The sequence below is a fragment of the Acromyrmex echinatior genome, chromosome 15, assembly GCF_024713525.1.
Source record: "Acromyrmex echinatior isolate Ae372 chromosome 15, ASM2471352v2, whole genome shotgun sequence".
NCBI classification, from domain to species: domain Eukaryota; kingdom Metazoa; phylum Arthropoda; class Insecta; order Hymenoptera; family Formicidae; genus Acromyrmex; species Acromyrmex echinatior.
Genome location: NC_141866.1, coordinates 1,266,222 through 1,293,692, shown reverse-complemented (window position 1 = coordinate 1,293,692; position 27,471 = coordinate 1,266,222). Strand labels below are relative to the sequence as shown.

General features: G+C 37.9%; 2 protein-coding genes across 7 annotated transcripts in view; one reads left to right on the top strand and one right to left on the bottom strand.

Annotated features, from left to right (window-relative positions):
- Positions 1-22,798, top strand: part of LOC105151266 (uncharacterized) — a 131,239-nt gene extending 108,441 nt beyond the window's left edge. For all 6 annotated transcript variants that reach the window (XM_087414006.1, XM_087414005.1, XM_087414004.1 and 3 more), the window contains one exon: positions 18,348-22,798. In XM_087414006.1, the coding sequence (XP_087270132.1) occupies positions 18,348-18,686 (339 nt within the window). In that variant the 3' untranslated portion in view covers positions 18,687-22,798. The remainder of the gene's footprint in view (positions 1-18,347) is intronic.
- Positions 22,799-22,994: 196 nt separating this feature from the next.
- On the bottom strand, positions 22,995-27,147 carry LOC105151265 (alpha-amylase). Its single transcript, XM_011064876.2, has 5 exons — positions 26,926-27,147; positions 24,811-25,241; positions 24,197-24,563; positions 23,591-24,079; positions 22,995-23,244 (listed from the first exon to the last, which is right to left on the bottom strand). The coding sequence occupies exons 1-5, from the start codon at positions 27,103-27,105 to the stop codon at positions 23,221-23,223; spliced, it is 1,491 nt and encodes a 496-aa protein (XP_011063178.2). The 5' UTR covers positions 27,106-27,147; the 3' UTR covers positions 22,995-23,220.
- Between the last annotated feature and the right edge of the window lie 324 nt (positions 27,148-27,471).

Sequence of the window (27,471 nt, the reverse complement as noted above, 5' to 3'; positions counted from 1 at the left end):
TTTCGTCGCGTTTTATGACAGATGGCGACGAGCCGGGGAATCTGAAATGGGCTAGGCGGCGCATTTTGACGCAAGATAAATGTCACGCCGCCACGCTGATTCACTTTCGTTGATTCTCACGCTAGAGTTGCTAGATAGAAGGCGAGCGAAGAACGTTGAAATCAGTTGATTCGCGGGTCTCAACCTCAATTCCGAGGGTCATCGTTAAAATTGTACCATAAAAGCAAGAGCCCGTGGAGGCGAAGAGGTCAATACGGTTTATCGTGGATGTGTCTGTCCGAGAAATCGCAGAGATCGTTGCTGCCACCCGCGCCGCTGCTACTTTCGTGTTGTCTGTTACACAATACGGGTTCTCGTTTAGCCGCGTAATCGAAAGCACGTTGCTCCGACCCTCGTCACGTTGGTCGATTACGGCTGATAATTAACCATAAATTGTTCGGACCGACCGATTCGATCGAGAGCTACTCGGTGTGCTAGTCAGTTTCTATGTTCTACGTTTCGCTCTAATTTCTAGCGGGTGTCCGTGTTGTAACGCTCGTTGTAGTTCATTCCTATATCCATCGTCACTGAATTGCCATTGATTTGTCTTAATCACGCCAGTCAAACCCTCTGCTTATTAGCGGTCCTGTTGTGGAAATTGCGTAATGTCGATCCTTATGCAATTTATCGTCAGAAACGATAAATGAGTTACTAGAGACGAAATAGTGTTTAATCTGAATTTGAAAGGATAGTATACTTACATGCGATGTATACGCGATTATTCGTCGTCATAAAACGTCGCTACGATAAAACAATTAGACTTTAAATTGGATAATTTCGCAAGTGTTTCTATACGAGAAAAGTTACACGCATGTGATAAAGATAGATACAAGTTACGTCCGTGAACACATACGCGCGTCTTTAAATCGCTTCATTTATTTTGCCGCGAACGCTCGTACGACATTACTGTAAATTCAGAAAGGGCAGCACACTCGAAATAATTACGGCCGATATATTTTGCCGAGAAGCAAGGTTTTCTTATCTTAATTACCCGTCGCGCGACATCCGCCGTAAACGGTCCCGCTAACCCTCGCCTTGAAGTTTTAAGCCTGTTGCCGGCGCGGTACGCGCTGTAAATTCGTGGGGGCTCTCTCGAGTCTTGCGTGCCCTTTACAGGCACACCGGGACTCTTACGGGGACTCTGACTCCGCGTGTCCGAGTTTTAACATCCGCGGCACCGCGGACATGATTGCATTTGCATTATACATGCCGCGATTCGCGTACACAGATTTATCTGGCCCTGAGGTTTATTTATCTGAAGTTATGGCAAACACACACCACTGACCGGCTCGAAGCCCAGCCAATAATGTATGGTAATGGACGGGCCCGATTGACTTTTTTTTTCCTCTCTCTCTCTCTCTCTCTCTCCTTGTTGAGATCGTCTAATGCTCTTATTGTAACCAAGAATCGCCTATCACAACACGAACGATCCGTGAACCTCTGACTTCTTATGTTCTCCACCTTCTACCTTCCTCTAATACATGGTTCCTCCTCTTCTTTTCTCATCCACTATTTTCTCCGATATTTCTACAGGCGCACGTATCTGTTTACTAGTCTCCGAACTCTTTCGAAATTCTCCTCGATCAAAATCGATCTACAGCACCATCGATAACTCTCTGAACCGTAGATTCCGCGGCAAGTTATCTGATGACATATATCTCTCACGCTAATAAATTGGCATTACTGGTCCTTTGATCGATAAATCTCTTAATTCTAATCGTTTTTAAGCTTCTATTTTTATTATTATTTTATCTTATAATTCTTGGATTTCTCTACTGTTGTTTACGCGAAGAGATTGAATTGAATTGTCAGAACACTTTTTATAACGTTATTATATCCAATTTGAGTTTTTTTTAATCATTTCTATAGGTTGTCGTTATTCCTATTTAATACATTGTTACTTTAATTGAAACAATGGAATTGAACAATTTAAATCTGTATACAAGTTTATACATTAAATATCTTGCTAGAATGGGTTGTCCTATTATCTTTGTGACCATTACAATTGTAAAAATTTTTTCAACTATTATTAATTTCTTAAAGTTTTTTAAAGAAGTCTAGTAATATCTGTGTACAGTTAGTCAAAGAAGCATCTCCTTCGATTCTTCCCACTAAGTTGTCACGTTAAAAGTTATATTTAAATAACTTGTAGTTAAAAGTTACGTTTTCAACATTTCTTTTCTCTTTTATTTCATCGTTAACCTAGAATTTTGCACACGTCAAGTTCGGTACTTCAATTTCATTAATAAGAAATTAAAGAAATTAGAATGCTTACAATAAAATAAGATTCCTTATATTAAAACAATTGACAAATTACAAATGGGCCTTTAGGAATTGGCGCTGTAATAATTGCGCGTTTATTTCGATTGGTCTAAAACAATTCTCTATAAATAATATATATTTGTCGAAACGTTTCGGCTAACTTCTAGTCTTCATCAGCAAATGTATTACATAAAATCCATAAAAATCTTCATCGATGAATCACCTTAACTCGAGAAATATATTAATTTGAATCAAATTTAGTTTATTATTTATTAAATGCATGTATTAATATGGATGTTGGCTTGAAACTGAGCAATTCAACTACTGAAATAGATTGATTTACATTTTGCAGACACACGCGGAAGTTAAAAATAACAGAATGTTTAACTCAAGGAATTGGATTGCTCCTTTGATACCTAACAGTGATGAGGTTATGACAGAAGAACAAAGTTCTCTTCACAAGAACACGACGCAAAACCGCCGGAGTTCGTCTGCATTCCGCGGTTTAGAAATATACGGATGATCGCGCCACAAACTGAGGCAGCACTGAAAGTGCCTGTTTGAATTTAAGTCACCGACGTTGACTACCGTATAATACATAGTCGTAGGGATATATATTTGAAAGTATCATGACGTACCAATAGATTCCTAAGTGTGTTTGTAGACTTCTGACTGGAAAATGGGAGTTTGCAAAATCCGATAAATCAGAATCGATAATGGTAAATCAGAGAGATTATAATCAACGGGGATTGGAAATGAAGATTTACAGATATTGATATCGATCTCTTTTAGTTGAGATCAGATAGGTAGACACATACCGAGGATATCTTATTAACCCAGATAGAACGACGTAATTGCAAATTATCAACCATTCTCTTGTTAACCATTGTTTGTTTCAGTCTTGATCGAGCTTCCGATCGAGCCGTTCGCCGCGGTGATTGTTCGAACAATAATATACAAGACAGCTGAGCGATTTACCGCTTTATCATTACTCGGTCTACCTTCCTGTTCTACGCGACCTCGCTGAAAAACGCGCGAATACTTTCATACTTTTGACGTTGCCGCCATTAACGACGCGATGTCGCGTAGGCTTTACTACCCGCGAAATGACGATTCGCTTGGGAAAAGGGCAGCTGTCTCATTATCGTGACGTATGCCGCTTTGTTGGAGGAACCGATGCTCGACGGACAACCTGTGGGCGCGTCATTGTCGTCTAATGAATCTTCTATACGAACGTGATGATGAATCTCCTATACAAAACATACAATAATATTTGCAATATAGTGCGTAAACGAGAATAATTTTATCTTTACAATCACATATTATGTAAGTTTATTTGCCACGTTACACGTAACGTAAACATTGTATTGTACCGTCAAGTAAAAATGATACAACTCGAATAAAAAAAAAAAGATAGAACACAGTCTCGCGAAATACCAGCGAGGTAAATCGGCTTCTAGTTATTCGAAGGCTCCATTACTCGTTCTTACGGTTCTCGTTACTAAGCGCATTTGTTTCATTTTCATTCCCGAGCGAAGACACGAGTAAAAACGTAGTACAATGCGGTATCACTTTCGAAACGCGGTACAACGCGGAATAATGGACTAAACGCTAACACCTTTCCGCGACGGCGGTGATGAATGCGCCGTGACTTCTCACCGCGACTCCTCGTCCCGGCGGTCCCCGAGAGTTCGCGTTGTTCCGCGAAAGAGGAGAGGGTGCCACGACGGTGTTCACGACAGTACAACCGGCACTTTACACGAATTCGCGTGTAAAGCATTTTGCAGGATCGAGGGAACGGGACGGCTGCGCCGCTGGTCTAGCTGTAGCTCCGTATCGCTGGAGGCTGACGTAACGACTTGCTCCCACATATACGTTCATACATCACGCGAGAGAGACCCGCGCAGTCGAGAAATAAATACATAAACCCACCTTTCCAATCCTTCGCGCGCGAGCCGAGACACGCCGAGCCGAGACAGCCAAGTGCCGTGCCACCGAAGTGAGATATTAACTGTCCAATCGGTATCGCGCTTTACGCTAGATCGAACGCGAATCTCGCGAGCAGCGAGCATTTCTTCATCGCGAACGAGACTAGCCGCTCGATCGGCTGCCGAGAAGAGCGTTCTGCTCGTGATAGAGCAGGCTCGGCCAGTCAATTGAAATGCGTGTCTTTCCGGTCCGTTGGTTATATCGGATTGAATCGGATCTCGCATCTCTTTTTGAAAATATCCTATCGCGATACTTCTGTGATAAGATTTATCATATCTCGTAATTACTATACAAAAAAAGACATATAGCATTAGGTATAATAATCTAATGGAAAATCAAATAATCTTGTTAATTCAAAACAGTATTAATGAAATAATGATGTATTTATTTTATTAGTACTGCTATTAAATTAATAAGATTATTTTAATTAAACTGATATTAGTTAATGCTGTTAATACGTTATAGAAAAACAGAGTGAAGGTAATTACCTGTAGAAGCGACAACGGTAACAATTATACAAGTTTCATATATAGAATTAATGTATGTAACCCAGTACGACAAAAATCGATTTTTTTTCCCATGAAAAAATCAAAGATTCTGAAAGTAGATATAAAAAAAATATCCGTGTCTCGGCGTTTTACCAAATCAAATCATTAACGCAGCCATTTATCGTATTTGCTTCATATTGGCTTTTTACAATTGTTATATAATAATTTTTTAAAATAAATAATTGACGTTTTTTGCAAGTGAAATTATTCGATGAGTCCGAGTACGAAAAAAAACAACTGAGAATTATTTTTTTGTTTTCAAATTTTTATTATTATTATTATTATACAAAAATTTGAAAATATAAAAAAAATTCTCAGTTGTTTTTTTTTTGTATTTGGACTCATCATATAATTTCACATGCAAAAACGTCAATTATTTATTTTAAAAAATTATTATATAATTTAAAACAATTGTAAAAAGCTAAACGGATATTTTTTTTCTACTTTCAGAATCTCTTTGATTTTTTCATGAGAGGAAATGTGTGCTGTACTATGTAATAGTTGAATAAACTATTTTATGGTTTCAATAATTGAAATAGTTTATTTACTATGTGCATTAATTCTAACATATGAAATTTGTATCATTGTCACGTTTATAATTGCTACCACTACGCCTTATTCTTTGAATATAACTTGAAGAAAGAAGCAGCGAATTACTAAGTACAAATTATTAAGTCTACTCGAATCCATCGCAAGCAAAACTACTCGAAACTATAATCCTTGTTTAAAATATCGCGACACCTGTCGCAGAAATGGATACGGATTTATTACGTATGGATCAGCCCTTTTGATCCATACGAGCATATATATATGTCCACTTACTCCGTGACATTTCTCCTCGACGTGGCGCCCGCCGCCACCCACACTACGAAATGTCACTCTTTGAAAAAAAAACGTGATCGATGCGGCTCGTTTCAACCGCAATCCTTATAAAGTTCTTACAGCGACTACGAAAGTGCGCGCTTGACGCTGGTGAATGCCTGTCAAAGGATGAAAGGAGTACCGGTACGCCTAATGTTACCGCATTCGCGACGTTAATGAAAGAATGGTATTTCTAGTCGGCTCGTCTTGTCTCTTTGTGAGGCAATTAGAAGCGTTATGCACTGCATACTTTCGCGGCTTATTCATAGCGCAATTGCAATAGTCACGAAGTTCTTGCGGTATTACCTAACGTTACTCGAACGTAAATTTCAAGGAGAAAAAAAATTGCAAGGGACTTACCGATGCGGACAAGATAAATTTCTTTTCTTTTCTTTTCTTTACGAAGCTGTTTCGCAGATTTTAACATGATTGCGATCGAGCTAATCGAGACGGGCGTATGTACGCATACGCGCATCTACTTATTATAATTCACAACGGGAGAGCCGCTCCCTGCAGGAAGTACACGCGACTCAAAGAAAGCGTGTGCTTGATGTCAGTGAATGCTTGTCACGGGATGAAAGGGATGAATACTAGTATCCCTATAAATCGCTACGGCTACAACATTAGACGATAGAGAGAAATTTTACTTAGCCATCTCTCGGCCAGACACACCGCGGATAACATCGTATTAAGATCAATTTTGCCATTCAGCGAAACACGTATCACAGATCAAAATATCCCGCTTTTAAACACGACGCGATCAAAACTAAAACAACCAAATAACATATGAAACGTCGAAATGATCAACACGATAATTCAGCTCTACGCTACTTACATTTTTGTAGCATATCAACAAATAATATCGACAAATATATTCAATCCAGAGAAAAAGATTCCACTCGGAGATCTTACTAAAATTTGAATTTCACTTCGGCTCTTGAATTTCGAACCTGAAGACACGCATCTAGAGGGATTGGAATCAGCATATCAATGTCTCGATATGTCGAGCGGGTCGAGTAACGTAACCGCGAGAGAGGCGAGGCGAGTAATAAAAAGACCGAAAGAAGTCGAGCTTCGCCGAATATCTTAATTCCGGACGCGCGGAATATCCGTCGTGGTAGTTTCTTTAAAATGCTGCTGGTGCTTCGAGCGGCGTCGAGCATTTGCATAATCTTAAGAGGCATTTGCGAGAGGTATGCGCCGGTTTTATACAGGAGATATGCCGATGGCACCACGATAGCAAGCGGGCTGATCAGAAGGGGGCCATTCAGTTACACACCATATCGGCCGATCCGGCCGATCGTGGGGACGACGAGAAATTTAATCGGAGCGACGAATTAATGACAGCTAGCCAGCATAAGAGGAGAAAGCTGCGTTAGTATCCAGCAATGGATACTAACGCTCTTTTCCCTCCGCCACTTTTGGATCATGATATGTCGAATTATTACGTATCGTACGCGTAATGAGCATGTGTACTATAGTGGCGTAATAGGTATCAATATTTTCACCTTTGGCGTTGCTTCGAATGTCTTACTTAACGTTTCTTATTTTATTGGTCGTTTTATTGATTAACGAATAACAGTTGGCACGATGTTAGATTAAACTTTAGATAAATTGATTTACAAATTTCCTGTATAGTCCATTTCTATCGATGTAGATTAACACTTTAATCTCAGTTTAATTTAGTCTTTAGCGCTTGCAAATGTTTTGAACAGGAAAAAGATGAAAAGCGAGTTAAATCGGTTCTTAATCAATTAAATGGTTAAGATTATGAATGAATTTCATTGATGAATTTCTTAATAACCTTTAACTTTTAGGTAATCATATATTATAAAAATAGATTTTAGTTTCCAAATTAGATTATTTCAATGCTTTTTATCACGAGTTTCGATATATATATCGCAAAGTTTCTTATTCTCGCTAAAACGCTTAGAGATCCTGCAGAGGCCGTCACATTTTACTTTGTTCGAGGGGCGCATGATGAAAGAGGAAGTCTCTCTCTCTCTCGATCGCGAGCGAGAAACGCTCATTCACGCGACGAATTTTTGCCAAAATCCGCCATTATCGTTGGTCGTGACACGACTTATCGTCCCATGGATCCGTCGTGTCGCGTCGAGTGCAATACCGCGTGACGGGGCGGGAGAACGCACGCGTTTCTTCTGGTGGCGAACAGCGTGTAACACGTGGCAATATCTTGTATCGGGGCCGTGGTCCCCCGCTGGTAACCGCGATGTTTTCCCCTATGCACGACCGCTGCCATTCGCTGCGAATGGCAGTGGCGGCCACGCCGAAGCCAAGCGGGGACACACCGAGGACATCGCGGGGGCCTTACCGTGTACCTCCCCTTCAGCCCCCTCGTATAGCCCCCTTCTTTCATACCCTCGTCTGGTAGCGTGCCTACGAGAGTAGATTTCCTGCAGATAATTCTCAACCGCGCGCCGCGTGGAGGTCCAACGTAGGCGCGCCCACCTTCGTGTGTGTAATAATACGGAAAATTATTTTTAAGAATACGTAATGGAAACTTCATGATAAACTCTATATAAAAATAAAAGTTCCAGAGACATACGGTTTTCTTTACGGTGTCTGAGTGACACTTATTTTGGATTGTACATGTTTTTTTTTTCGTGCATTGAAAGTTAAATTTTAATTTTAATATATCTTATTTCGACAGACATTCGGAATTGTTTCATCGCATCAGTGGATCGTTGCACGTGTAGATGTATCGTGCGCGCCTGATACTCGGGTTCACGAGAGGTCATTGCAAGGTTGCCTCGCGAAGATATTTCCTCCCCACTTTCTCTATTTTGAACGCTCCAGTGCATTCTTGAAACTGTTCGCTTAGCGCTATAACATCGCTAAGTCTGGAAACTTATTGAAACTTGTATTATTTACGCATATAAACATTTTCATTCCAAATATCCTAAACAGTAGATACTTTTCCAATATTATTATAGTAAAAATAATAACAATAATCGTCAATCGATCAATAATAATATATTATGTTTCAATAATCGCTCATAAATCTTGAAACGTGTTATTTTTTAAATTAAAATGCTGATTTTTGGTCCTAAAATACAAGGCAAATCTGAGAGAAAAGAGAAATAGCACACCTAACGCACCATGAAGAATATACATATATTATACATACATAATTAAGACCTCAAAACGGTCATTTGTTTATCGTACGCATACAAATTTGACAGCATGAGTTTTGTCTCACTTGGGTGTGAAAATATGTGTATATGAAATTAAGAAATTTAGCTAAATAGATGGGATGTATCTGTCAGCGAATTAACTGTTTTTAACAATCCATATTTATCACGACAAAATGTTATTTCAAATTTTGTAGCTACTACTAACTATATTAATCACTAATCATTTTTAATATACTTATGGTGACAAGACAATTGATTATAAATTAATTAATCATGATACAATTCTCATATTCAAACACGATATTTAATTTGTATTTTCCATTTCTTTTTATTTTTCGATAACATAAAAATTAGTACGTTCAGCGATATAAAAAAATCTCGATGGATTAACAACGTCTGACAACGCATTTCTTGAATTCGTTTCCTCACTTTGATCGCAGCAGAAGCAAGAAAGCTCTTCGTATATCTTCGATATTAATTGCAAGCGTATCGAATTGAATGGATTTATCGACGTCACTTTATTGCGGGCGGTGCATTAATAACAAATTATCTGTGAAGGAACTAGTGTGCCGCAGTCAGGAATTTATCAGAAGTGCAGTCAATAACACATTATGGATAACGTATGGAGGCGGCAATTTGCTGACGATGATAATGTATCATCGACTTAATCCTTTTCTCGAATACGATCTCGCTTCTTGTAGGAATGAAATCAGTTGTAATATGAAGAAGAAATGAAAGGTTTCTAGCCGATTTCTTTTAATCATAAACTGTGCAATATATGACGACAAATCGAAAATAACGTGCGACATTAGTTTCAAAATTCATTGCAGTGTGTATATATATGCAAATTTTAGAAAAATCATTTTCCTATTGACTAATCGTTTATACAGCCTTTTATTAATGTACTGCGTGCACACGTACACACACATACACGCACGCACGTATCCGCTTGACCCTGAACTTTCTAAGCTAATTTAAATTCTTGGCTAGTGCTCGTAGATGTAGTCGGACTTCTTTCGTAACGACCTCGCCTTCTTACTTCCGGTGAAAACTCGCGATTCGCACGCAACTCGAAAAGAAAGTCGAATCTATCCATTATAAAGTGGAAAATTGCACAATGAACTAGATATCATATCTGATATGTGAAAACCATGAGATTTTTTTGTGATCTTTGTTACTTTCAAAGCTGAACGGCATTGTTGTATACTTTTATGCATAATACTGGTTGAGGCACGATGAGGATTTTGGTATAGCCTGAAGTCTCACACGTTCTGAGAAATCTGTAAGACGGCCCACGCGAGCGGAATAAATTCCTGTTGAAACAGATTCGATCGCGAGCGTAACAATCGGAGAAAGTATCGCGCACGGTTGCAGAAAAAGGTGCACGCGAAAGGTCGCTTCGATAACGAGATTGTGATACCGTATTATATAGTACGATCGCGTGGAGCGAGTGATATCATATACTTTCTCTATGACTAACAATCTGCATTAAATCATGCCTTATCTTTAGCATATTTATACGCCAATAAGATTTTAAATCAATACATCTTTTACGACTAATAGCATCCTATTAATTATAAATACGATAGTGACTTATTTGTTACACTTGTGTTATTTCATACACTTCATGTTCTTATTTTGAAGTACACATTGTACAGAAATCAAAATAAAAGTAATTGAAAAGAAATCAACGGAAATGATAATATTGTTATGGGACAACGATCGATTTATCTTCGAATGATTATCACAAAACCGCAAGATTTCGCGCATTCCAGAACACTGCTAAGCGCATTGCTTGTGCTCGCATCGAATTTCTTCTTTTATAATCGTCTTTTTCGCGCGGCCGGCGCATCAAGTAGGATAGCGCCGCCTTGGATCGTCCTCGTTATCCCCTCTCGATTTTCATTGCGGAAACGTCACCGCTCGCATCAGGGCGAGCAGGCTCCGGGTCGGTCTTTTCCACCTCGTTCCAGCTAGTTCGTTCCTTGGGATTCGCGAGAGGTTGGGTTTTGGGGGAGAGAGAGGGAACTTAAAGACGAGCATCGTGGCCGCGAACGTGGCTTCATTACTGGGAAACCTGTTAGTTATGCTAATATCGTCTTACAAACCCTTCATTATCGTTGATGAGCAATTAATACGCTTGCCTGGTCTCCTCTTGCTCGGCAGTGCTAATGCACTCTGAATGTCTCTCAATTACACGGCGACGTTGCCCGCGAAGCCGAGCAACTAGCCGATCGAGATGGACGATTGAGATCCGCTTTTCTCCTGCCTTGTTTCTTTTTTCTTTCTCTTCTTATCGAGCCGCTTCTATGCGCCTCTGTATTACTCGACGAAAGTGACGTTGCTTTCATCACTGAAACAATATACGACATACAATCGCACATCTTCAATCGCACGTTTCATGAATTAAATGAATTCCCATGTACCTAATCTGGATCAGGATGATACATTTTGCTATTGATCAGACATCGAGCATTAAAACTGGCGACAGTCGTGAGGAGAAAATTCGCGCAAGAAACACAAGGCGTCGATGTACGAGGTCATGCAATAAAGTGGGTGTGGTTGGCGTTATTGCACAAGTTCCTCAATACGGTAAAGTGAAGAAAAGGGCACACTTATTGTAGCCAGGGGCAAATTCAGTGAATTCAAGAGTGGGACAATCGACTGCGAGATCTTTCAGTGATTTCGTAAGAATGCGCACTGTTGAGACGTTAATGCAGAATTGATGTACCCAAATGCGTGTATTCGTTCGTGCCGATTCTGATGTTAAAGAGACAAACATCGCGTTCCGGTTGTGAAGCAGGAATGGAGAAGAGTCACGATCAACAGTACTCCCTCGAATCGAAGCGAATTGAAGGCGTAACGTAGATACGCGGGACGCGACGTCCGCGAAGATGAAGAAGGAAGGAAGAAACGCCGGAGAAAGAACGAGGACGTGAAGCGTGATGGTTGGAGGAAGCCGCTCAACGGGGGGATGTTGATCTGGTTAGGCCGGTGCCAGTGAACGCGCCGGTCGTCGGTTAGGCTGACCGGTCGCCGTCGGCACGCCGATCGGCCTGGCGCGGCTTGGCGAGAGGAAGGCGCGCGACGACCTCGACAGGGCGTGGCAGGTCACCGCACAGTGGCGCAGAATGTCGGACGAGTTTCCTACGGAGCTTGCCCGCACAACTTTCGAAGACTCTATTATATCTTTCTTGCACAATTGTAACGCTAAACAATCTTAAGTGGCTATATTCAAAAATAATCATACATGTAAAGGGCATTACTACGCAAGATCTTGGAAGCGAAATAACAGTTTATTCAAATCTAGAAAAAATATATATATACATATATATAGACGTTTCGGTCTTGATTGGACCATTTTCAGTATAAATTCCTAATCAAAACGTGACATTAATTACAATAAATTAAATGAATGTTACATGAGAATTTGTCCAATTTGCAGATTTTGTTAATTATTACTATTTACACGTGCTTTAGATTTTGATGAACACGTAAATTTGTTATATGTTAATGTCGATGTGATGTTATGTGTCGTTTTCTTGTTGAAATTAGTTAACTTGTGGCAGCGTAATTTTCAGATTTTCCGCAAACAATTTCTCAATTAAATTAACGATTACAAACAAAATGAAACAGTGTTAAATTTATACTATATCTGCTTTCCAACCACAATTTAATATATTGTTTTATATAACAGTTGGATACTCGTAATTCACTTCGATTACTGTCTGTGATTTCTATCATGAGCTCCTTGCCTTTATACTTAAACGTCAATAATTTAAGTAATTAATAGACGTTATTGTAATTAATGTCACGTTTTGATCATGAATTTATACTGAAGATGATCTAATCAAGACCGAAACGTCTATATATATATATATTTTTTCTGGATTTGAATAAACTGTTACTTCGCTTCCACAAGATCTTGCGTAACAGTGTATGTCCTTTACATATATAATTTTTACAATAACATCTTTCTGTTATGATTTCAAATTGGAATATTATGAAAATTTCAAGTTTAAATCGAAAAAAAAAATAAAGCAACATGTTTGATTCCAGAAATAAAGTTTGACCTTATTTCTGAGGCAGATTTTATTATTAAATAATAAATAGCGTTCATATTAAACATTTGACAGACACAATCATCTAGTAAAATGTAGCACATTTTATGTATAATTTTATGTATGAATTTCTTTGATAACGTATTTAACGTAGTTACTTTTCATTATTTGTCGTATAAAAGAACATGTCACTGTTTATCTTTTTATTTTAAATTTACAATTTTGTCAAATATGTTAACGCATTACAGCGATTATATAGAATTGCTAATGTAATAATTTTATATCTCTAACTCTATGCAATTACAAGCCATATAATTAAATTTCGTTGATACCCGTATGTTTAATTTCCGTTTTCTTATGTTATATTTTTATATAATTTAAAAACATTACGTCGTCAATTTCTCTCTTTTTTCCCTCTCACTCTCTCATATTTCAGGTTTTTGTTGATTAAACTTCCGCCGTGTGATCTTCAACTGCAGCCGTGAATGGATTATGTAATGTACATAACACCAGTCGATCCATGAACTTGTTCATCGCGGGAGACAATGTTCATGCTTGTTGATCGATTACGGCGTGTCGGTGCGACGCGAATCGATGGTTCTTACGCGCGCACCTTGTTGATACACCGGCGGCATCGTCCTTTCTCACGGAACAATTCCTTGCGAGGTCGCACGGTGGAACGAAAACACGTGTGTGGAATTTCTAGCGCGAGCCCGCCGACGCAAATTCTTAACCTCGGTACGTCCTCGTGCAGAATTCACCGCGCGATTGCTGCCGTGCTCTGCCCTTCGCGCGAGCGCCGTTCTTCCATATAAGGGATCTTGGGAGGATCGCAGCAGCTCAAAAGATCTTCTCGGTAGCAACCAACAAAAGTTGCAGCGCGCACTCGCTTTTATTGGTTAACGTTTCGTTATTTGTGTGACAGCCTGCTCCGCAATTGTTCGGTATCCATTCGGCAGCAATGTGTCTTACTACACCAACGATGCGTAGGTGAGATACACATGTAATATGTAATTCAACGTGTTAAAAGAATGGTGGGTTAAAGTTGAAACACAATGCCGTACGGTATTGTAATTTCCACAGGGTCATACAAAGGGAGGTGATAAGTAGGAACAATAGCAACTACCAATCTGGTTCTAATTAGATTCTATTCATGGGAGTCGAGTAGTATCTCTCGATGAAATCCTGTTTTCAATTTAAACGATAATTAATGATATGATCAATTAAAAATCTCGATTTACTAAACTAATTCTTGTTACGAAACTTGAAAATACATTTATTCATACAAGAGTTGCAATAATTATAGGAAAGGCTTTTAACGTAAAAGTCATCCGCAGATGCTTATAGTTGCGCATGCGACAGAACCGTTTGAAGCTATCCTGAAACGTGGCTTATATCTATCTGCCATTTCGTAACACGACAGGTGTAATAATGACTGAGACAGTCAGAAGTAGCTATGAAACGGACGCGACTTTTATTGCAGAGGACTGTTAAGAGCTTGTCCTGGAATGATGTTGCGCGATGACTTAATGCCGTTGAATAATTAAAAAGAGAAAGAAATATTTTGCGCTATAAATATTGTGTCCCTGATGATGATCCCCGACTTTTAAGAAATTTAAGATTTCGTTCACAAATATTAGCCCGAAGGATCGTGATACTTGATATGCATGAGTTATATAACGTAGGTAATTTATGCGCCAATTCCGACCTATGTCAATTTAATCGATAGATTAACAGCTGTAGAAATGGATGTAAGCCAAACGGGTGTAACAGATGTTACCTCAATATTATGTACTCCAGTTTATTATAATTCCATTACTCACCTTCGAACGATGAGTAATCTCTTTTAGCGGTTGATTGAAAAACTACTAGCATTATAATTTCAAATTACTATAATCATTACAACTTGCTATAATTATTATCAAGGCTACGGCTAATTGCAGAGATCTGACATCGAGGCACTAATTTTCGTATTGCCTTCCGCACCTGCGTGCTTCAGGTGCAAAAAATTCGACGAGCAATCATCCGAGCGTCCAAGAACGAATTCTTTGGACTCACTGCGTATAGTAGTTTAACGTGACGTGGTTCCAACTGAGTGATCTCTTAAGGTTACAAGAGATTCCTCGGGTCGGGGATTCAAGCTCGGCAAGAAAGGAGCCGTTATTTTTTGAGAATTCTCCGTCTTTTCCCAGGTCACGGTCGGATGCAACCTCGCGGATATTCTCGGAGTCTCTTTATCTCGAGATGAACTGACATTCACCAGCGTCGAATTTATGTTGTTTGTCGTCAATGGCATGCTTTTCTAAGCTTCTCGTATCAGTACTGTTATTCAAATTATGTTATTCAATGTTATTCAAATTAACATGCAAAACTAAAGAGCCGAAGCAATTAAGAAAGTAAATCATGTCCGATTACGGCGTACGTAAGCGGCACTGCAATACTCTAAATGCGATATCTACGTGTATTTTCAGCAAAGGGCCACAGGACGCACAATAAATATCGCAAATCGCAACGCGCATTTATATCGTTACACGAATGTTTCTATGTTTCGCCAATTTAAATTCCGCTTAGCGCGCCTCTTGGCCCGCGGGCATATCTGATAAGTCCACGCGCATAATTTAAGGAGAGGGCAACAAAAACCCTCTCCAGTCCTTCTTTCCTCTCCCGCGTTCACAGTGACGCGCGAATAATTTAATAACACATGCTCCCGAGTCGGTGCGCATCTTCGCGAGCCTTCTTGCACTACGTCGACGCACGACGAGTTCGCAAGGGGGCCTAACATCGTGTTTGTGGAAGGTATAATTGATGCAGGACCAGCCGGGAGATCGCGTTTGCCCTTAAGAGTTTGGAACTGGGTGGAGAAAATATAGGTTGTCTTCGTTACCCAGCCTTTGGTGCGCGCCCGGTCGCCCGCGGTGCAACACGAGGATGATATATTCGCTGCAACTGCAGCTGCGCTGCGCCATGCCATGCCATGCCATGCCATGCCATGCCATGCTATGCCATGCCATACCGCGCCACGCCGCGTCGGTCGTTTCATGAGATTTCGAAACTGCTTGCTCGCCTCGCGAAAACAATGAAGCATCTTCCTTTATCATATAGCTGTGGGTGAACGCGTTTTTTTAACGTATATGCTGAATTGAGAGAAAGAGAGAGAGAGAGTGTCCATAAGTCATCTTCCCTCAACTCCATTCTCTCTTTAGGACATGAAATCAATAAGCTGTCAAATAAGACTGTCTAATAGAGAAATTGTCTTTTTATAATGTGCAACTTGATTACGAATTCAGACAAATTTCAATACGTTTCGATATAAATTGTACAATAACTTTAGAGTGCAATTACAAGGTTACGCGAATCGAACTGAACGGACTGAACGCTCGTAGCGTGATGGACGAACGGAGATGTGAAATTACTCTTTCTCTTAATGACTAGTTTTGGATTGAAATAATACGTTTAGTTGGGAATCTGAGATTTTTCTCGCACCGGACGAAGTGATCATCCAGAGTTCAGTTTCACGGTGCGAACAGTTCTTGCGCGTGTGAATGACTTAACTAATTAACGTTTTGCGCGAGGCGACCGTGAAGAGAGGCGGCTTTTCTCGCGCGTGCCTGACTCCGTACCGTTAGAACCGCGAATGCATCGAGAATCCGAAACAGTGTGGGGCCTATTTACCGTAATCAATGACTACGCGTTTTACTGTTGGCGATTATGCGAACCTCATTGTTACATCGAGATCCCTGGACTCGCACCTAGCAGTATAGATTCCCTGTTGCGCGATGAATTCTCTTGATATTTCTTCGCGCGATGCGCACGTAGATAAATCGTAGATTAGAAGTCGCTTGGCGAAACGGTCAGTGAGCACCTACATTCAGCCCAGCGGCATGAATGCAACACCTGTTGGATTCCGAGTTCACAACGCGTGTCATTACCAGTTGGACGATGATGAGCAAAAATCGTTTCACTCATAAAATGAAACAAATAATTACTTACACATAAAATTAGTATAATTATTATGCACGAGACTTCCCATATTTTATCCGAAAGATATTCTTAGGAAACGTTCCTTAAAACGTTCAAAGGATATGGATCTTGAATGTTTTTCGGAGGTCTGTGCTGTATGAGTCGATGTTGTAAACTTAATTTACTCAAAGTTGTTACTTAAATTCAATTTAGCATATTGTTTAGACTTGAAGGACTCAGATATAAATTTTTCGTTTACAATACATTCAATATTATCGATCATCGGAGTGCTGCGAATGTATAATACGTAAAGTATAGAGATCGACAAGCACTTCGTTCGGTGACAAATAAACCTCGCACTTACCTTCCGAAAGCCGACCAATTAGACGCTATCTCTACGAGTGAAGAGAGAGAGAGAGAGAGAGAGAGAGAGACGGAGAAAAGAGACCTGAATGCCCAGCGGCATGAATGCACGGCCTCGATCTCCACGTCGATTCCGATCCCCTCCTTCGACGAGGGAGCCCGGCATGCGCGAGGAAGGAGACCGGTCTGCCGTTGCGTGTACGGCTCGCATTACGGCGCTGAATATTTCATTCATAAGCGGGCCGAGCAATTACCGTATTCCGCGAACGTGTGGTGCGCGCAAGGGACGTCCGCGATCGCGCTTACGTACACGCGCGTTGCATCCCGTGGTCGTTGCAGCTGCAATTACGCGAGGCGCGGCCCCCAGCGCGGTGAATGAAACGCATCCGCGCTTTTTCCATCCTCTGCTTTTTCCATCTTCTTTTTCCTTTCTTTGCCCTTTTCCGCTTTGCGTCCGCCTTCGGGCTTCGCCTCGCGTCTTCCTCCGCTCCTTTTCTTCCTCTTTTACCGAGATTTCCTCTCAACGGGCGAAACAATCCCGACTTTTGCACGTCGATGGAAATAGCGGCTTGCCTTTTCGTTGATCGTGTCGTCGCGTGAGAGACAAATTTACGGGATTCCGCGCGAGGACGATCTTCGGCCGCGATTCCGCGAGCCGGTCGGAGGTCGACGCGCGACGCGGACGGTACATGCGTACGTGTCCCGTTCCGCACGTGAAGGTATGCATTGGGGACCGGAATATACAAAAGAGTAACGTTAACGAACGGACATTACTCTTCTATATATTTGCACAATCAAAGTTTTAGTTTATGCCGCGAATTCCAATAATATCTAGCATCACCGTTGACTTTTTGCACATTCATGAATGTAGATTCAAGCCATTGACAAAAAAATTAACGTTTACGTAGTTAAACTTTAGCACATCATTACGTACATAAGACTGTACTTATGATTTATAACACAAATCATCAGTGTATTAGGAAACAAATTTTTTTTATTTCTTAATTTTCAACTCTGCGCTCTTAGAATAACTTTGAAGACCAATGAAAATTCTTGCGCTCGTCTTAAGGTATACCGCTAATAACATGCTGCTACATTTCTGCTTGCAGAATTTCCGAGAGCACCGTATAGACGGCGCAGCACTACCGCTGCTCTCGGAAAGCCACCTGACAGGCACGATGGGTATGAAGCTCGGTCCAGCCTTGAAGCTGCGTGTGATGTTGGCTCGGAAACTCGGTGCCTGCACGGTATGCTTGCATTGTGCCCACTGTCACCAAACGCCGCTACCGGCGTTAAGTGCAGCAGCCGCGGCTGCAGCGGTAACGCAACAGCAGCAACAGCAACAGCAGCAGCAGCAGCAACAGCAGCAACAGCAGCAACAACAGCAACAACAGCAACAACAACAACAGCAAACGCCGGGTCGGCGACCCAGTAGCACTGGGAACTGACAAACAATGGCGGAGACTCCTTCATTAGGGTCTGAGACAACAGTAGTCGGCGTGACTCCGACGCCGCCGTCTCCGGATCCGAACCGGGCTCTCAGGATAGAACGGCGTATATCTCGCCCGGTACGCAAACCAGAAGTCGTCTTCAAAAAGCCTATCAAACAGTGACTCGCAAATGACGTGTTCAATCGAAGAAGACGATTTCATATATATCAGAAATCATGGAGACTCCGCCTGTCAATAATTAAGTACCCGGAAAAAACTTTTAGAGATAGAACGTAAACCGAGAGTTTTAATCGAAACTGAATTGAAGGATATAAAAAAGAAAGAGTAAAAAGGGTTGGTGTAGCTATATAGCATGTAGCATGTAAAGTGCTGAATGCTTGAGAATAAAAATATTTTTGAGCGTTCGTCGATCATCAGGATAAGCTAAAGCCTAAACTGTAGAGACCTGAAGAACTGTTGTTCAGCGAAACTATAAGCTTCGACTGTAATGACGGATTACGTAGAATTTAGACGCAGCAGGAAGATATGTTAATTAATTGCGTATGATAAAATTGAAAATAGAAGAATTGAGAATTCAGCTTTGTATGGTCTTCGATTATTGAACGAATAATATTTAGATAGAAAAACAGAGAAATATTTTTGAAAATTCTATATATACATATATACATAGTAACGATAGAGTGAAACCATTGAATAGTTACAATTATGAGGAAAGATGGTCGAAGAAAGAAAGTTTAGCTGAATCACATGTATATACATACATCGTTGCAAGAATAGATCTACGTAAGATAATTAAAGAATTAGTAAATATATAATAATTGCCTGAACTGGAATGTATTTATTTACTGAAATTTATATTTCGTTAAATCTATTGGTTAAAGATTCAACGGAATCATTTTTAATGGAACAATAATAATTTGGTTAAAAATTTTATTTTCTTTCGACCTACAGGATTGTGTAAAATTTAAAAGAAATCACAATCAACCGATAAGCAATTATATAAATATTTATTTTTTTTATATTTAAATATCAAAAATTGAGAAATTATATTTATATAAAGAAAAATACGACGGCATAGATCTACGTGAGGATTTATAAAAATAAGTAATTTTAAAACTTGTGATCTCTATCATGGATTCAGTATGTACTTAAATAGTATATTTTACACTGTAAAAAATAGAAAATTAAGAATGCATATTTTGACATATTTTGTTCGCATTGTATAACTTATAATTATTTTCTATCATGCGATGACAAATATATATCGGGAATACATTTTTGTTTAAATATTAATTTTGTTTAAATATTTTATTAAATTAAAATTTTTGTGACCCAAATCCTACAAATAAACATATTTCTACATTTTATTGTTTCTGTATTTATGTTCGGAAAGTTCTCTGGAGGTTTAGTAAACTAAAAAAGTAAACTAAAAAAAAAACAGAAAATTTATTAAATATATCAATACTCTCAAGATTATGTCGGTCATTACAATGGAGTTAATTTATTTAATTTTATTTTTGGAATTCTTCTTTCGGGAGGTGAAATAACTAATAGATAGTAAATCAAACGAGAGTGCCTATCTTCGTAAAGTCTTCCAAGACGACGTTGTCGAATGATCAATCGGATTAATTTCCGATTCGCGATGGAACATATTGTTTTTGATTACTTGAGATCATCTTGATCGTCGATCGACTTTCTGAACGGCCGAACTCGTACCTCTGTACATCATACGAAAAGTCGATAAAATAAAGAAATACTAACTCGATGTCGAAAAGAGAAAAAAAAATAAAGAGAGGAGGCGTACGTGAAATGTACGCATTTATGTGTACATATGTCGGAACGATTAAATGCGAATGTGTGAAGCGGATGTAAGTATAGATATACAATATATGTATATATATATATATATATATATATATATATATATATATATACATATATATGTGTGTGTGTATACATATACTAAAAGAATACAATCTATACATAATCAGCGAGAAGAATTACGTGCAATAACAATAAATATACGTTTCGACGCGATAACTTTTAACTACCATAGGAGATATGTATTTGCTCAAATCGTTGTTTCTTTTATATATTTTAACGAAGTTTTTTATATGGACGAGAATTATTACAATAAATATACTAAATTATATTTTTGCTAATGCTCTATATGCAAGAATAAAATCCACGTGCGTACATACACATACACGAAAGAAAGACACATACACACATAATACAAAAGGAATAACGTACATATCCACACAGACATTGACACGTGCGACGACGACAGTTTCACGCGCGACGGACCCGTGTAGCTCTTTAGGAATTGTACATTATAGCGCGTCTCTTTTATTTTGTCCCTCTTAATCTTCAAGATTCATACAACGTCAAACGTTTATTTATTTAGAGATATAATACCCGTTTTGCCTTATTGTATTCACGTAATGATTAAGATGTAAATGGTGGTAGGGAGATGACGTCAAACTGCGCTTACAATAGCGAGAGAAAGTGTGCGTGGCAAACGAATCGGTTCGTAAGACAAGCAGTATTTTTTAGATTTACATACACAAAAAAACACCCACACGTACATACAAAGTATATACACGCGTATACAAACATTTAGTCTGAATTTACTGCTGATCATATAAAGTTATAATTGTATATACATGTATACATAACACTTGACACGCCTAAACAACATGTCTACACTTGCGTTCGCGCTCCCGAGTTTGTGTTTTTATCGAAAAAAAAAAGAACAAAAAAATAAAGAGAAAACGCGAGAAGAACGTTAGAAATTGTAGCATTTCAAAATTTGTTCAAGTGTACAATGTTTTTATTTAATTAGTGAAAATGATCGGAGAGATGACGGTGAAAGAAGGAAATCCCTTCGCATGATTACATAAGTCTGTTACTATACTCGTAATCATTCGTAATACAAAATTATCAATAATAAGTAATTAGATGCTGTAATCACATGCGATACTCTTGCTTCTATGTTACGCAGAAAGGTAATTGAAAGGTAATTGAAAGGTAATTGAGGTTTGTTTACGGGCATATTATTTATTCGCGATTACACACTAACTTTCGACGTACATATGTACAATGATAACGTGATGTAAGGAAAAATTTCTTTCCGTTTGATATGCTTAACAAGCAGCCCTCATTCGGTAACCTCTTCTTATCTCGAATAAACAAATCATTTTTTGTTATATAATAAACTCGGGCGCGCTAACACTAATAGCGTTTTTCATTGGCAAAATTGTGGTGCGCACTTTAAAGCCGTTGTACAAAAATCGACGTAAAGATATTTAATGAAAATATAAAAACAAGTTAAATCTTAAAATCCGCGAAATCCTAAGTATATTTTATTGTGCTATTTGATAGAAGATGATTGATAGAAGATTTATATTAGGCATTTTATCAATTAAGATATCTCACTTATAAATTCATATTAGATTAGTGTACAATGGCTTTGATGTGCGGTGAGTGTACACCAGTTCTGTCAATAAAAAACACTATATATAACCGAGTTAGCGGCTTTTACTTAAACAAGACCACATGTACATAAACGCTTAAGCATTTATTTATGTCGTGCTTCTACAAATGCCCCGTAGTATTTTATTATTTTAGTATCTTAGTCGCGAGGTTCACACGATATTAATGCGGTAACTACGAGCGTTACGCATTAATTATTACGTGCAGCATGTTCGTTCGATGAGAAGAATGGAAGAATGGATGGGAGAAAAGAGTTAGAGCGATAAGTGTGAGCTGACAGATTCTTTCAGCGAAGGATAATTTAACCGCACACATGGATTAGAAGTTAGAGAGAAAGGTGATAAAATCGACGATAAGGCAATTTTTTTGTGATACTTCAAGATTTTTTTTTATCCATCGGTATATCTCACTTCCTCAAAACCGATCGACTTTACGGTATGTGTCCATCCCATCTCACCCGATCTCCCTTCGACTATATTTTTTTGTTTTTCCATCGCGAGTCTGTCGTGTATTATCTTACGATTAACTGTCATATCATGTATAGTAGAAATTAATGGTGAAAAGAGGAAAAACAGTACATTGTTTCTGTTAAAATAAACATTGTTGAAAAATAACAGCTGTGTCGCATTCAATTTTACCGATTATTATGTTCTTACAAATTAGTATTATGCTGCTGAGTTAGAAGATCTTTTTTGATAGCAAATATATCAGTCGATGGATTTGATAAAGCGATAAAAATAAACGAGTGCATCGTTCTCTCTGGAATTTGATTACATAAATTGGATAAAAACACAGAATAATAACATTCCATTGTATTGATTTACGCAAACGCTTATATTTTGTTCATAAGTTAAAGTACACAATCAATTCATATTTTAAATAGTTGATCACATAATTTATTCAAACGTAATTGAATTCTTTTCAACTACTTAAACTATATATTTTTTAACTACATATTTTAAACTACATATTTTATGTAACACCTTTTATATTAATATATGCTTACAATAAGCAATTTTTAATTCCAATCTGATCTTCAACAACTACATCCCACCTTTGCCTGCAAAGAAATTGATTATATTAAAACTTGAAAGTTACATTATAATAAATAATTAAGATGTATTATTACATAAAATGATTTAATTCCTTCAAACATGGCATAAGTTATTATTAGCATCCAAATTAATAATTTATTGTTTACAAAAAAATTTGTTACTATAAACATTCTTTAGCTACAATAAAATATTATTTCAAAAATTATAAAATTAAAATTAATGAAAGAAATTTATTAGAATACAAGTTATTCTTCAAGAAAAATACTCAATGGTTAGATATAAATTGTTATAAGATAAAGATAAATGAAACATTTTGCTTGAAGGAATTTAACGGTAAATAAAATTATTTACCTGTCGATGAATGGCGAGCACACCATCTTCCTCATTCGCCAAGATTTCTATATACGCCTTTCCATTTTGATCTACTCTTACGATCTTACCGGTACACTTGTTATCCTCCAAATTTCCAGAGATAACGTCGCAGTAAGTACCAGGCTGCAGAGAAGTAAAGAGATGCTGCTTGAAGTCATGTCCGTCACCATTGATCGCAATGAAACCCGCGTTCCCGCGACTGAAAGCGATTTGATTCTGGCTATTGTCCCACCAGTTGTTCACGTCGGTATTATTCGCAGCGTTTCGGAAGCGCACCATGTTGTAAATCTGACGCCATCGATGCTCGCAGATCCAACCGTTACCGCAGGTATTGTCAGAGTTGATGGTTGGAGATATAAGATTTCCTTTAGAATCTTGCGGTGGGTTGGCGTCAAAACTCTCAAAACCGAAGGAACTCATGATACGCGCAGTTCCATAAGGATGTGCCAGCATGAAAGCAACAGCCATCTGCAATATCACTTATTATTAATTCGACATTTAGGTAAAGACGTAATTCAGTCTCCGTGTTTTTCTGTTTTTAATTTCTCTACTTCTCTCGAGAAGTGATTCTCGAGAATCACTTGCCTTGTATTTCTTCGATGACTTGTAGGTAAGTATTTCGGAGTGGCTACGTTGAGTATCATGATTGTCAATAAATACTAGAGCATCCTGAGATGGTAACAAACCCCAAGCTTCTCCCCAATTGGAAAACCATTTCAAATTATTCTTTCCGTTCAAGGCGTTGCTGAGCTCCATACCGTATCGGAATTCCGTAACCGCGCCGAAAGAGTTGTATTCATATTTACTGATTGCTTCGCCGCCATAATCAATCACCTCTTGGAATACATAAGGTCGCGCATCTGAAGGGAAATTATACTTGGGATTGAGATTTTTCACTCGAGAGTAGATTACTTTTAGATCCTCCGGCCACATGTGTTTAGCTGCGTCTACTCTAAAATCCAGAAATTGACGAAATGATTTATTTTGGCAAAATATAATAAACAAATGCATGTACCTTGTTTAATTAATGATTTTTAAATTATTAGCTTAAAAATATTTGCTTATATCGAGATAAGGGAAAGTAAAGTTCCAATACCTGAAAGGAATCATTTCTTTGAGATAGATTTCAGAAGATACTTCAAAATATTGATTGGGAAATATTGCAACAGAATCGCATGGAATCTAAAGATTTTACTAACCGATAGCCAGCGACTCCAACATCGATTATTTCGTTCAAGAAGTTGACTATCTTGTCTCTGACATATTCTTTTGACTGATCGAGATCATGCAGGCCGGATAGTTCGCAATTCCGCACATTTCCCGCATCTTGATAATTGTTGATGGGGCAAGAGACGTGAAAATCGGATTCAGAATACGGTACGCCCGGATAATTGAAGTTATTAGTATCCGCTGTTGAATCGCCAGTACCCTTTGCGTTAGCGTGATTTCCGGTCATGTGGTTGAAGACCACATCGACGTAAATCCTTACGCCGGCATTGTTACATCTGCGAACCATGTCCTTGAATTCCTTCGCCGTGCCCGATCTCGTATTCCATTTATAAGATATAGGTTGATAACGTTCCCACCATGGTCTATTCTTTACGATCACATTCTCTTGGACCGGAGAAACCTGCGGTAATTTAGGGGAATTTGTTATTTATCCGCTCGATGCTATGCATGAATTGCCACTTAGGCACAGAATTAAGGAAAATATTTTTATGGAGCATATCAACTCTCTTAAGCTGATGATAAGTCAATTTGGAGCCACTCAATTATAAATCTTTTTATAAAAAATGTCAATTAAATTTTCTTTATCTATAAAAATTTAAATTATTCTTATTAAAATATACTTACTTAATATTATAAGAGGATTCTTCTATATCTTGATGTCTTGAAAATGGACATTCTTTGGGTTCTTGGATTATGAAAAATACAAATGTGATCAATTTCTAATTTGGCATCTTTTTAATACATATATTTAACTTAACAGATGTAAAATTTTATTTAAAAAATATTAATGTTTGGATAAGATAAATCATGTGTACGCTGGGAAACAGTATACACAATTCTGTTATTTTAGTAGCCTGAAACAGAAAAATTTGTTTCATAAATTATATACTCCTTATCGTATGAAGATGCACTTTTCATTTTTTTGAAAATTGATAACACGATAAGGAGTATATGTTGTATAATTTATGAAACAAATTAATTTTTCTGGCTAACCGGACTGTAGGAATTGTGTATATTATTTTCCGGTACATAAAGTCTTACTATATCTCTTTTAAACATTAATATTTTTAAATAAAATTTTATATAAAACAAGTATATGCACTTAAAAAATTCTAAAATTAGAAGTCTTTCATTTATTTTCTTGACAATCCAAGTCAAAAGAATGTTTATTTTTCAGGACGGTTAAAAGAGGATAAATTCTTAATTTTGTTTATACGAGCTATTTATATACGAGATTTTTATAGGAATCACTTTGGTTTCTTCAAATTAATTAGTGTCTTTTAATTAATATGAACTAATGGGTCTTACAGACCGGCGCATCATAATTGTGTTATTGATGTTGGCACTAGCGAAGAGTTAAAATATATCTTTGTCACATAATTAATAATTTCGTTGTCTCTTTAGCTCTCAATCCAGCATTAATTTTTACGGGACGGGAAAGCCACTATAATAGCCCCGAAACAATGTCATATTTTGACATAAAGGATAAAATGACATAATAAAACTATAACAAATCTTACTCAAGGAGAAGTTGTAAAATTTACAAATGGGCCATGAAATTTTCTACAGTCATATTTCGCATCAAAGTGTTTTCTTCAAAATTTGTTAAATGTTACGCACAGAAAAATACATACTGTACACAAATAACAATTACCTGTTTCAAGTATTATATTTCTTACTTATATATTCGCAAAATCTATCATATGTTTATCACAAGCATCAAATTTATTCAAAATTTATTCTAAATCAACTGGCTGTGTGTGTGTGTGTGTGTGTGAATGCTAATAAGTTTATAACTTCAATCAGGATTATTAAATAAAAACAAATCCGATTTATTTATTATATAAAATCTTCGAAAAATTTTGTAATATTTCTCAAAAGAAAAACTTATTTTGAATGCACAACAATGAGTTTTCCTAAAATTTGTAATAAGTATAATATATCTTAAGATTATTGTCAAGAAAATATTTTTTGTTAAAGATAATCATTATTAAAAAAAATAAAAGTATTAAAATTATTTGAATGATCACTTTTCATAATAACAGAATGATATTTTTCTGTGTGTATTATTATATCTTACTCACTTGTATGCCACCGAATCCTATGGGACCGAGGAAATTTTCACATTCTTCTGCAATCTTTCCCCATTTCCATTCAAAAAGATGCACCATCCCATCGTGGCCGGGCACATAATGCAGATCTTTCTGAGCGAGTACTGCTGACAGTATCGCTAATGCACACAATAGTATTCGCATCATGTTCATTGATGACTGCGATGCGAAATATCGGTCTCGGAAATATATAACTGGTCGCTTGCTCGAAGATCAATATGCTTGTTGATTATAACTGCACGTGGCGTTTCCGCTTCTCTTTTTCATCGACCAACCGCGCAGATAAAATATAGCAATTATCGCATAAATATAGAACGATAAATAAGTCTTATAAGTACTCTAATTAATTATATTCTAATTGTTACATTTGTGTTGATGAAGCATGAACAGTCAAAGATGCCAAGGTTACAGCTGTAATAACATTTATATAAACGAGCGTTATCTAATCGCTACTGGTTTCCAAAAATATTGCAAACAGGTGCAAAATTGCAAAATAGCAAATTATTTAACCACAGACTA